This window comes from Etheostoma cragini, chromosome 6, assembly GCF_013103735.1.
Source record: "Etheostoma cragini isolate CJK2018 chromosome 6, CSU_Ecrag_1.0, whole genome shotgun sequence".
NCBI classification, from domain to species: domain Eukaryota; kingdom Metazoa; phylum Chordata; class Actinopteri; order Perciformes; family Percidae; genus Etheostoma; species Etheostoma cragini.
In genome coordinates, this window is record NC_048412.1 from 23145679 (window position 1) to 23158357 (window position 12679).

General features: G+C 39.9%; 1 protein-coding gene across 5 annotated transcripts in view; it reads right to left on the bottom strand.

Moving 5' to 3' along the window:
- gramd1a (GRAM domain containing 1A) overlaps positions 1–12679 on the bottom strand; it is a 33699-nt gene that overhangs the window by 4287 nt on the left and 16733 nt on the right. For 4 of the 5 annotated variants that reach the window (XM_034873888.1, XM_034873889.1, XM_034873891.1 and 1 more), the window contains 10 exons: positions 12541–12659; positions 11556–11865; positions 9526–9679; positions 7887–8033; positions 6768–6889; positions 5868–6010; positions 3662–3765; positions 2525–2755; positions 1887–1971; positions 324–335 (listed from right to left, as the gene is read on the bottom strand). In XM_034873888.1, coding sequence (XP_034729779.1) covers positions 324–335; positions 1887–1971; positions 2525–2755; positions 3662–3765; positions 5868–6010; positions 6768–6889; positions 7887–8033; positions 9526–9679; positions 11556–11865; positions 12541–12659 — 1427 coding nt within the window. The remainder of the gene's footprint in view (positions 1–323; positions 336–1886; positions 1972–2524; positions 2756–3661; positions 3766–5867; positions 6011–6767; positions 6890–7886; positions 8034–9525; positions 9680–11555; positions 11866–12540; positions 12660–12679) is intronic. The other variant, XM_034873890.1, reaches the window with a different exon arrangement.

A 12679-nucleotide genomic window follows, 5' to 3' on the forward strand; every position in this document is an offset into this window, starting at 1 on the left:
ACCAGAAGTAATAATCCAACCAAACTACAAGTCTGAAGGTGACTTAAAAATGTGATTTCTAGACTGAATACAAAGCAAGACTGAATGTTTCTGTAATGTTATAAAAAACTACTAAGTCCTTTGGATGTTGGGGACAACAAAATACAGACTTTAAATTCCCTCCAGCAGTCTAATTTGTATGAAAGAATTAAAAAACAAAAATGTGCTTCATGGTTAATTGAGTGCACCTTATGAGTATTTAAAAGGGTGGATTTTTCCTGTGTCATTTACATAATTCTTATTTTTGCAGCCAGTGTTAAAAAATCAAAGCCTCTCATACGAACCTGATACAGATCCTATTCACAAGAAGTATTGCAGAAAGGAAGGGGAAAGAAGAGAAATAGCAAGAAAGCCAGTGTGAGGCTGTTAGTAAGCAGAAGATCGATCTCCAACATGTCTGAATGAGGGAGCATTCAGATGTGGATAGAACCGAGACAGCAGAAACCCAAAGTAAATAAAATGTACAATCAAACCAGAGATTTGATCAGGTGACTCCCGACATTCCACATCACTAAGTGCATTGCCCGATCAAAACGTGTCAGTTTGGAACGGGCCGATTACCTGGACTGCACTATTGTCGCTTGCAGCTTTCTCGAGAACTGCTCACCCAAACAACTTCACACTCAAGACTGCGCTTCCCTGAGTCCTGATTAGGGCTGGGTATCATTCAAAATCTTTCAACCGTGACTTTGACGCCAGTTGCCGCTACATTTTTCAGTACTAATTTTATAAAACAAAAAGAACTTGCAACATTATGCAACAAATCTTTTTATTTATTTTTCAGCTCCTACTACGTGGGCCCAGTCTCTGTGTGTAAATTAGAGTTTTTCCTGCCTGCCTCTACGTCGTGTAACATCAGACAGCCAATCACAAGCATTATAAGATCTTGGTAGACGCATGCTGCATGCCTATTGGCTCACAGACGCTGATGAGATTTACTCCTCATTGGATATTGGGTTCTGAGAGTGAGCGGAGAGTGAGCTGTACCCAGCATGTCGTTTGGCGGAGGCAGTTAAAAGGGGTACCCCTTTCAATACACTGTGTACAGTATACAGTGGTAAATAACACACTACTAATAAATATCTCCCTTAGATCTAAAGAGCAACCCTCTCAATACTACCCTTCCTTAACAATATACCCGCCAAGTATGAAGTCAGCAGAAGGGTTGCCGTGAAAATGGAATGACAGACAGAGACTTGTTTTATTTTACTTTGATTACACAATAGATGAAAGCACATACTGTATTACTAAGGAAAAGAACCACATGCAAGGACACACATGCTTTTATGTGTACACTTTATGTGTTTACTAATTTCCTACACTCAGAAAGTCCCTTTCTTTAGAACACAATCTCTATTTAGAAGTTTTCATCTCTGTTCAAAGTAAGTTATTGTGGGTGCCATGACTAGTTAAAGGACATAAGATTCATACGGTCAATGTAGCTGTATACTATAAAACATGCTGAAAACAACCTTGATTTAACACAACCAGAAGAGACGCCAAGGATTTAGAAAGGCTGCAGTTATCCAAGGACTCAATGACATGCACAAGCACAAACTATTGACTTTATTACCTAGTTAAATGTTATGAAAAGGTAAGAGGATAAATCAAGTTTTTTAAAGGAAATTATATTTAGTCAAAATATAATTGTACAATTTTATTGCTGTCATTCAAAATTCAGACTTGTATTCTAGTAAAAATAGATTTTCACACACACACACACACACACACACACACACACACACACACACACACACACACACACACACACACACACACACACACACACACACACACACACACACACACACACACACACACACACACACACACACACTTGAACTTACATGAAGCTGACGATGAGGAGGATGGTGGATATACTGTGAGGACCTTCACCCCGTGAACGGTCTCCCAGCTTTATATACGGAGCACCTAAAAAAATGACATATACAAGGCAGGTTTTTTAGTGATCGTTGTGTTTTTAATTTATATTTTATTTCTAACAGTGATTCAATTTAATAGTACTATTGCTTCCAAGAATAATTAATTTCAAAGTTCCACAGGGCAAAATAGCTAAAAAAATACCTTATTAACAGTTTTATTTATGAATTAGACCAGTTTCCCCTTCTTTCTAAGTACAAGACTTTGTCTGCACATTCCTCTCTCATTTCTTTGACATCCGATTATGTTCAAGGAAGAAACACAAACATTTGATTCACTATGGCAACTCCCACCCTAAAAATCCTGTTCAACCGAGTGTCCAGTGATAATTACACCTATTCTAGGTTGACTCTGATGAAGACACAGCAGTGCAAGGTTTCTGTTTCTGTAATGCTACACCAAACAGAACCACTAGAGGGTAGTATTGCACAGAAGCTTGATTCAGGATTTTTGATTTGTTACAAAGCATGAGCTTTAACATTGGTGGCAAAGATTTAAAGTCCAAAAAACTGACTTCTCAACAACTGTATCCTGGCAGACTTACTGGCGTCTCTCCTGTCCCTCTCCTCTCCGACTCCTCTGTCCCCTCGATCTCCGCTGCCCATGCCTCCTCCCTCCCTCTCTCGCTCCTTGTCGCCCTGCCGTCGAGAGCACGTGCGTTTACGGCGGCGCAAGGCCGGCGGGGTCTTGGCAGCGTCTGCGCCCACTGCTTCGCCTGTGGTTACCACTGAAACCTCAGTCTGCATTAGCGTCTCCAGCTTGCTCACCTCGCTCTCTGCAATTGGGAATGTAAATTGATGGAGGAATGCAAATACACAGGAAAGTAAGGTGAAGGGAAAAAATACTGACTCTCTTTCCCAACATGGCCTAAACATGGCTAACAGCCAATCGGAACACATTTTGAGGAAAGTAGTAAATACTAACCAAATAAGAAAAAGTAGCACTTTATTATCAAAGTGTATCAAGTACTGTACCACATGCTAAAAACTTGGTTCCATTCTTGGTATTTTATTCTTTGACCAGACATTGCTTTATTGAGTAACATTTTTAGACAATTTTAAGTATGTGTGGGTATTAAGTGGGCAAAATTATTGTATAACTGTGTAAAAACAATAAATCTAAGCATGCATATATTTTCATTTCAAAAGTTTAACAACTGGATATAGGATTGTTCCTTTGGCACAGTAAAGTCAAGTGAAGTAACAAGCACAACACATGTTGGAGTGAAGGGGAATTTAAATACAAATCAAAAATCATTTTGGTATTGATACTGAAGCTCAGGTAGTGTTTTAACTACCATTACTAGTTTGTAAATGCCTTGATCTGTCAAAATAGAAAATGTTTATTAGTCAAATCTAAATAGACTTAAACCATGGATCACATAAACGGACTCATTGTCCATTTATGTTGAAAAGTAGGAGTGATTCTCACAAGCATTATTAATAGGGGTCCATAATGCCAGCTGCCATATTCAGACAAACAGACAACAGGAAGTGATCTTGTGTCTGCAAAATGAAACTGTGCATTTGGGTTTCATGTCAAGAGTGTGCCGTTTAAGCAATTTCACTTTACTTTTGTTCAGCTATTTACAAAAGGGAAATTGGACTGAATAGGTCAGTTCAGTATCCACGAGCTGTGTGTTTACAGAGATAAAGTGAGAGAGGCCGAGCATGTGACTCACCCATATGTCTGTAGTATTCCTCAATGCCGCTCCAGGTGTTCTTTTCAATCAATGCTTTCACCAGGCTCCACGGCTGCTTCCTGTAGCAGATGTCTGAGGAAACTCTGGGCAGAGGACAAGCAAACAAAACCTGCTTAAAAACACATAGACAATCTAATGTGTTAACAAAGAAAACTCTTTCATGTTTTTCACAAGGACAATTCAACATGCTCTATTTTGCTCTGGCATTAAATCAATACTCCAGTCCCATCCACTCGCTGTACTTTGGTCCGTATGGGGACTTGGACCAGAAACCCTCTGGTTCCCAACCAAACTCCCTATAGAATGAGCTACTGCCACCCAAAATTACCCTAAAAAAAACACTTTACACAGATTGGATTACATCCAGATTATTAGTGGAAAAAGGCTGTAAATTAAGACAACTATTGAAAGGGTTACTGAGAAGCAGACATTGACAGTCAAAGCCCTTACTTTAAGGTGACTAAGCAATGTCACACGTGTTTTAGGCTAGAACATTTGTTGTCACATACACCAAACATCTCCTCAGTATCTTCGAGCTGCCTGTCCCGAGAACACACTGTAAAAAAACACAGTCTCTGTAGACAGCCCAGGGTCTACAAACGGCAACAAAAACAAACTGTTCCCACTTGCACCACGAAGCATACACAAACAGTGTTCCAGCGTTCCAGCCAATAACCGACAAGAAGGCTCTGGGGGTGGGGGTTGGGAGGTTAGAGTGTGAAAGCACAGAAGGGAATAGGGAGGGGACGGGATGAGGTGGAGGGAGGGGCAAGCTAGTCTTGTTTGGTTTGAAAATACTTCTTATGTCAACAAGTAAAGTCACCCAACATCGCTTAGAGCACCTTTAAACTGCACTAACTGTTCATGTTTTGTTTGGCTCTACACTAAATCTCAGCAATGTTATAGAGTGTTTATTCGTGTATATTGTATTAACCTCATTACTTTTGTATACCCTTTGTCTTACTTACACCTCACCTTGCACCGGTTTTGTAATGTCTAGTTAATCTGCACTTCATGTTGCCTTTTGCATTCTGTATTCCTGTATTTTATTGAATGTGAAACTGTATGTTGTCCTACACGCTTATGTTTTTCTTGGCCAGGTCACCATTGCAAAGAAGAACCTGTTCTGAAAAGGCCTACCTGGTTAAATAAAAAAAATTAAATAAAAACATGTTTTTGCACTCTCATTGCAAAATTAGTTTGATTAAGGCTTCTGTTAGTGAATCAAGTTGTATCTTCCTTTTTCTTTTCTCTATGTGATAGTTATACGCCGGTGCAAAATACCTGGAAAGATGCCCTTGCTTTTTGATCGTGACACGTTGACATACACAGTCCCACTTGTACTGGAAATGTGCTGATGTGCCATCAAGTCAAATAATAAAATACAATAGTAGTCAGTCTGCAGTAATGTCTGCAGAAGTGAGAAAAGAAAAGGCCAAGGAAAAAGGGCTTAGCAATAAAAGCAATATCACCAGTAGGTGTTTATTGTTAAGACTGACTTTTTTTAAGTATCAGGAAGGGATGCTGGACAAAACAAAGGGAAAGAAAGCTCTGATGGGGGTAACTAGTATGAGAGTTTCTGGTCTCCAAGCCGAGGCACTTTACCACCATCAACTACAGTTTGTATCATAATTTACATCTCTCTCTCTCTGGTTTGACATTGGTGTTCCTATTGCACTTCAGAACACTACAGTATATAATTAACATTAAACCTATTTACTTCTTACCGCACTGATGTTACTAGCTTCTATAACATGTGGTGCTGCTCTTTATCCTAATATTGTGTTTAATAAAAAAACATTATTATTATTATTATTATTATTATTATTATTATTATCATCATCATCATCCTTCTCGGCCCTTTATGCAGCTTGTGAATTATCAACTTAATATACATCAAAAAGAAACTTTGAGTCAAAGAAGGATAGTACAACATCTGTGCCAACAGTTGTCTAGCCCAGCACACATAAGAAAAGCTTATCTTGAAAATAGTCAACACTTCAGTAACAGTCATGAAATAGACAAACTCGGATTGGAAAGCAAAGCATTCAATGTGAGGGGAGAGAATGATTTTCACTTGTGGCTCTTCTGTTTTGAATGTGGTTTTCAAAGGGTAAGCTCCAAGCTCCCAAAAAAAATCCCACCCACAATGATTAAACCAATAAGATAGCAAAAACAAACCTACCTGAGCCGACTCTTGTGCTTGTTGATGGAGGTGAGGCAGTATCTGTGGACAGTGTAGAAGTAGTCCTGGTAGGGGATGCCTGAGGTGATGACCTCCGAGTCCACCACGTAGCACTCGCCCCGGGCGCTGCTCTTATGCAACGTCTGGGAACAGGTGGTAAAGTGGAAGTGCATAGTTAATGGTATGCATACTTTAGTTTCCTCAGATACATAACCAATGCATACAACTGACAGACATTTCTGCTAGTTTTGGCTTCTTAGGCTGACATGAACTGAAACAAAAACTGCTGTTAAGGCACTATTATGCTTCATCAAAATTGCTTGTTGCTCTCTCCGCACCTTTCCGACATCGGAACTGGCGGAGCTGTGTACGACAATAATTGGCCAACTTTGTTAGCCTGGAAATCCAGACACAAATCCAAAAGATTAAGGGTCTGGCATCGAGTAGTGAAAGTCGCCCATCTCAAGGGGCAGCACCAAGCAAAGCCATTTCACAACATTCAGTCTCTGTGCTGTATTCAGCGTAATTACATTTTTACAACAAAAAACACTAGCACAATATTAACAACAATGACATGTCACAATGTGTCACCAGGCAGTTGTTATGGTTAAATGTTGCAGTAGTGTAGCATCGCAGTGAGTGCCAGATTCTGACAACAAAATGCTTTGAAGGAAAAAAAAAAAGTTTTATTCCTGATGAAATGCAACCATCTTTTAACTAAGGGACATATAAAGTTATAGTTTTAATTGGATTGCAGCAATGATTTAATCTGAGCAGATGTTACATTGTGATATCAACAAGCAGAGTGTTTCTGTATCAGTAATTTACCTTTAGAAAAACCTGTGTGCCAATTGGCTAAATAAGTAAACTAAAAAAAGCCAGTGTTTGTCAAGGACCGACCTGTGTCTCCACCACAGGAGCAGTCTTAGGGCCAAGAGGGTTGTTGAGGGCGATGGTGTAGCTAAGCACACGGCTGAAATTCCCACTGCTGCTGTCGTGCTGCCATTCACGGACAGATAGGTCTAAGAGAGAGAGAGAAAAGAGACCGAAAACATCAGCAAACAGAGAGCACAAGATGCAAAAATTCCAAAGTGATTTTGTGAAAATAAGAAAAGGGCAAGAGAGGTTGAGAATTTAATAAATCAAAAAGAGAGAGACCAAGAGAGACAGAGGGGTTGAAAGGAAAGGGAGAGAAACAGAGATCCACAGATCTTCCAAAATAAAAGGAAAAAGAAAGAAAGAAATGCCCCAATTAGAGCTACACAATGTTCCCAAGAGGGCTGGGCTTCCAACTGGGAAAGCCACGGGCCAAATCAACTTCACAGCTTCACCTCTGTCTTCCTTTAAACTACTGCAGAAAAAGTAAAAAGTGTACACAGCATTTATGCAAAAATGACCTTAAGTATCAGTCTATCAAACAGAAAAATTCTGTAAAGTCACAAAGCAGGGCATTAAATACAGAGTGGCAAAGAAATCAAGAACCAGTAAGGGAGGGTAGTTAACACAGCATAGACAGCTATTGCGGCCCTCTCATAAGTGGGCTACAACAAGTCTTTTGGGGATGGGGAGGAGGGGGGTACTTCACTACATTGGTAAATATCAGCTGGATAAATTAGTACTACAGCAACTTCACACGAGCAACAAAACCTTTTTAGAAAATAAATCATCTAAAACATGTTTCCACAGATTAGAAGATGGCAAGTTGAGGTTTTTAGCCAAACATCAGGTTCCAGGGACAGACAGGATTCACTGACAGCAGCCTTAATAGTCCAATAAACAACAGAGCAACAACAAACAATAGCCTCCAACTGTCAAAGATTCAACAGGAAAAACTTGCTCTCTTACACAAAAGAAACAAGTTAATGCAAGTTCTGTCTAATGTGTTCTAAGCAATGTAGGAAGATCACATCTTCATAGGTCAACATAGTTTCGCTGTGCCCTAATCCTTTAAAATCAATAAGAGTTGTTTAAAAAAATTTGAAAATAGTTTTGACCATCATATTTGTGTGTTTTACCTACCAGTAAAGTGTCGTTGGGAGAAGAGGTGCTGGATGAAGTGTGTGTCAGCAGAGAATAGCAGGTCGTGCAGCTTGTCTACACTCATGCGGACCGCCGTGTTGATGTGCAGCCGCCCGCTCAAGTCAGTGCAGAACGACTCCACCTCACCTAAAAGACGAGAAGAAACAGAAATGATCCACCTTCTTTAGATTTTATTTTGAATCAATATTTGTGGTTAAACAGTTAACCCTGTTTTTGTCCTGAGTTATAAATCCTGTGCAGATCGTCATTCTTGAAATGCATCTAAAATGCACCCGGCGCAGGGCAAGTCCAGCACGGGTGTCATTACAATAGCTTTGCACCCATGGGCATGCTGGATACAGGGAGGTATGTTCATGTGTATTCTTGGAGTATTGCTATCTTGAGGGAGTGGGAAGTGACCTGGTCTAAAGTCAACAGCGCAGCATTTTATTGTTATTTTAACAGCCAATTAGTAAAATGCGCCTAGGCTCAAGCACAGCGCGCACACACCATGCTTGTTACACACAACACAACCACACACACACACACACAGCTGCACACAAAGATGCAAAAGTTTTAAAAGATTACAAATAAAACTATTAATCCGTTACCAAAATAGCAAAGAGCAAAGGTAGAAACGCGCCTGGCTGTTAAAGGGAATGGGAGAAGACGCTTCGATTGGTTTAGTGCATGGTACGCGCAAAACCCACCTATGAATTAATGAAGAAACTAAGTACAACCCTTTTGAACCATGCGCCTGGCACAAGGACCCTTTATTCCGCCATCACACTAGCAAAAGTGAATTTGGACACGCCATAACGCGACATGCGCTTAATGCACTCAGATCGTTTAAAAATGACACTAAGACTCTTGCACACATTTGTTTTAAAAAGGCACAGATGACACTATAATAATCACACTTACTCCACCTATAATTAAGATTTACTTGCCAAATGAATTCAGGGAAAAGGGTGAAAAAGGCCCACTGAGTTTCTGGTTTACACATTAACATCTGCTAATAAATATGCTATATGTACTTAAACCTCTAGTCAATCATATCACGATCTTTTCAACTTGGAGGCAATTTTAGGTTAATCATCTGACAATGTGCCAAAAAAACCTCTACTAACTTCCAAAGGACTTATTTTGTATTTAAGAACAGATTTACCCAAAAGGCAGTAAATCAATCCACAATAATGTTTGAAAAACCATCCCTGCAATTACTGTGGAAGGAAGAAGAGTTGGAAGCAATGAAGCAGAAACAAATGAATCGTTCAGAGTTGAGGAAGAAGGAAGGGAAAATAATAGAATTTTGATAACGGTTAACACCATTTATAAAGACAAGCTTAGTTCTTATAAATTAAAAGGGCACTACATGTACCGAGAAGAGAGTATCAAAATAGTGTAACCGCATAAAATCCCATGAGTTTAAAAGTCCTTAAAGTAGCATTGGTGCCCTAATCTAAAAAAAAAATAAAGCAAGTTCAGAAGACATGTATAGTATTTTCCTTAATTTGTAGTTCACCTAATTAAAAAAGGACAAAAATTAAATTAAAAATTAAATTAAAAAAACTTCATATAACACTTTTTTAATCTCAGTGGGTTCTTGGGGTGGTTTATTTACCCAAACAACACTCACTCTCTTCTTGCGTGTCAGAGGAGTTGCTGGGATCTGTGGGCAGGTCCTCATCGTTGGTGATGTCCAATGAGGAGAGGTTTCCCAGACTGGTGGTTGGTGGGAGCAGCATGTGATTGGCTGTTTCGGACAGGCTGTCCACACCCTCTTCCAGATTCTGATGCAATGAGGGGGAAGGAAAACACACACAAGGGTAGAGTTAGCAAGAGGTTTGTAGGGAAATCACCCCATTGTCATATGACTTGAGAGTAAAGAGGCCTCAGCTGAGTTGACCTAGTGTTGACGCGGCCTAAGCAGACATGCCAATGCAGCTGTGCAATTTATGTAAAACCACAGACTGTCAACACAGCACTCCATTTATTCACTTTAGCTTGGCATTGATCTGTCCGTAGATCAAGACTGCAGGGGAAACTACCAAAGCAGACGTTTTTTGAGCAGAACTGATTGTACATAGAACCAACCGGAACAACACATCATCCACATCCTTACTTAAATGCATCCTGTATTTCTTCTCTGGTATTTCTGATCTTTGTATTTGTATTTCACTTAATTCTTTTCTGTTTTACGTGATTTTATGTTTATCCACTGCATTATTTTTGCCTTCTTTAAAAAGGTCCAGTGTGTAACGTGTTTTAGTTGCGTTTAGTTTTTTTAGTGTTTAGTCATTTTAAAATCGGTCTTCCCCGTTAACAAACGTGTCATTATTCATGAATATTTACCACCACCATCAAATCCAAGTATTCCTTTTGACTTAATATTTTACATTTCCATTTGCATGAACTGGGGTAGACACTCAATATATATGCGCCATCTTGAAATACGTTAGCCAGTAAGGGACATACTGCTCCGCCTTTCGCGTTTTCGCTGTCCTAAGAAAAACTCACAGGTGCTGCTAATCTGCTAATGGGTATTGTCACTTCCCGACCCCAGCAAGTTTGACGAAGGAAACATGGCGGACCACACATATTTAAACTCAAAAATTCAGGAACAGGAGTCTTTGTCTTCGCCCAGAAAAAGAAAAAGGCTATCGGAAAGAGCAAGAGACCGGCTTTTAGAAGCATGAAGGCTACCGTAGCTGAAATAAGTACTGTGTGGCACGTGAGTGTTGATTGCAATGAATGATCTCAATGTGTGTGTGTGTGTGCTTGTACTTGATATGTTGGAAAGTGTACAAATATAATTTGTTAATCATATACAACATCATTCACAGCTAGATAGCTACATACCAGTTTTTAATTACTCATTACACTAACACAGATTCCACCACATGTGTCAGCTGAACATTGATTACACTGCAAAATACTAATAATAATATTGTAGGTTTAGATTTAGTTCTTGCACAGAGAGTCAAAAAGTTGCCCAAGATGATAGCTGCTACGTTAGCTGTCTTAAGTCACAACAACAGAGCAATAAATGTTACGTGAATAGTTACACAATGTGTGCACTTGCTGCATGAAACTGTTGTGACTCCAGCTGGTTAGCTGGTTCTGGCTATATAGTGAATATAGCGGTCACATCTAAGTAAGTGAGGTACAGACCGAAAAGAAGACTCTGCACACGGATCTGAGCTCTCTGTTTGAGTTTGTTGACGAGGTATTATCTTTGTTTATAAGAGTTGAAGCAAAGGGAGTCAACGGAGCAGTGTGTGGATTCTACTTAATTCAGTCCATCCTGGCTGCTAATGCTAGCCAGTCAGCTGTCTGTAAACGTTAGGCTGCTCTCTTAAAACACAAGCAGCAGGAGCAGATGAATTTGTGAGCAGATTTTTCTGACTTGTCTGTGATAAATCCGATTATTAAAATGGACGTCTCTACTCTATGCATTTGATGCTGTAGTTGAACCTGTAGTTTCTGAATGTGCAACAAGCCTTGCAGCTGGTGCAGCTTTTACAGTACTTGCTCAATTGCCTTGCATGTGAAGTAATAAATAATAATATAAAAAGACATCTGACAAGATCAGAGTATGCAAACAATGATGATCGGGTTTTGCAATGTTGAATGTGTGTATGTGTGGGTGTCCAGAAGAACACTCACAAAGGAAGCAGCAGTAGAGGCTGGAGCAGAGGCAGAGGCGTTGGTGGGAGTGGTGGATGGCATTGAACCGTGGGAGCTGGGCGGGCTGGGTTCGATGGGGTCAGAGCTGAGTCTGCGTCCAGAAGACGAAGGTACCTCTATGGGCAGACAGGAGGCAGAGGAAGGGAGAGAGGAGCCCGCAAGGTTGGTAGCGGAGGGAGCTCTGGCTAGACCACAGGGCACCAGGGGAGGGGGAGAGCTGCCCGTAGAGGGAACCGACACTGAGCTCAGGTCTAGCAAGTCTGTAACCGACACAGAGTCGTCTCCTGGCCTGGGAAACACAGGGAGAGGAATTGAGAGTGCGTGAGACAGATACACATACAGAGAAACTCTGTGAGAGAAAGAGCCAAGTGCTACTTAGAGCTGGTTAGAACTAGTTGTTAACAATCTTTAACCAACCAGGCATTTAATGCAATTGGTAAGCAAGCTGACATAAAACACACTAGTTCATGAAACTTAAATTATTAACTTGAATAGGTTCTCTCCTGCTTTTACTATTTTAACAAGTAAACACAGTAATATTATTAGTTTATTATTATTAGTAACATTTTTCTATCCTTTTGTTATACTAGTAAGGTATCTATTCATGTAAATAATGCTTAAATGTCAGTTAGTATAGTAAAAGTTCCCAGCGCTGTCAAAAGAAGAGACAGCACAATTAATGATGCATGGTAGTTTTCTTAAACTTGACAACCAATTGTATTTAGTATAATATTATCAAATAAAATAAGGGCATTCCTGTTTTAGACAACGCAATTGTTTACTCGAAAAATCTTAAAATGTTCACAATGTTTTAACATACTCAAATAACACAGAAAGAAATGACCAATTACACATGACCCTCACACAAACTACTTACTCTTTCAGTCAGTGTGTTAACATGCACACATACAAATGGAACGCACTGCACCATATATTAGCATGGTTTTACACAGGAAACACTCACAGTAGGCCGTTCATGTGTTCGGTGGTGGGGGAGACATAGTCGTCGTCTTCACTAGTGAGGCCCAGTTCAGTGCCGTAACACTGGTGTACGATGTGCCAGAGCTCCTTAGGGGATAGAGACTGTAAAATAAACACAAATA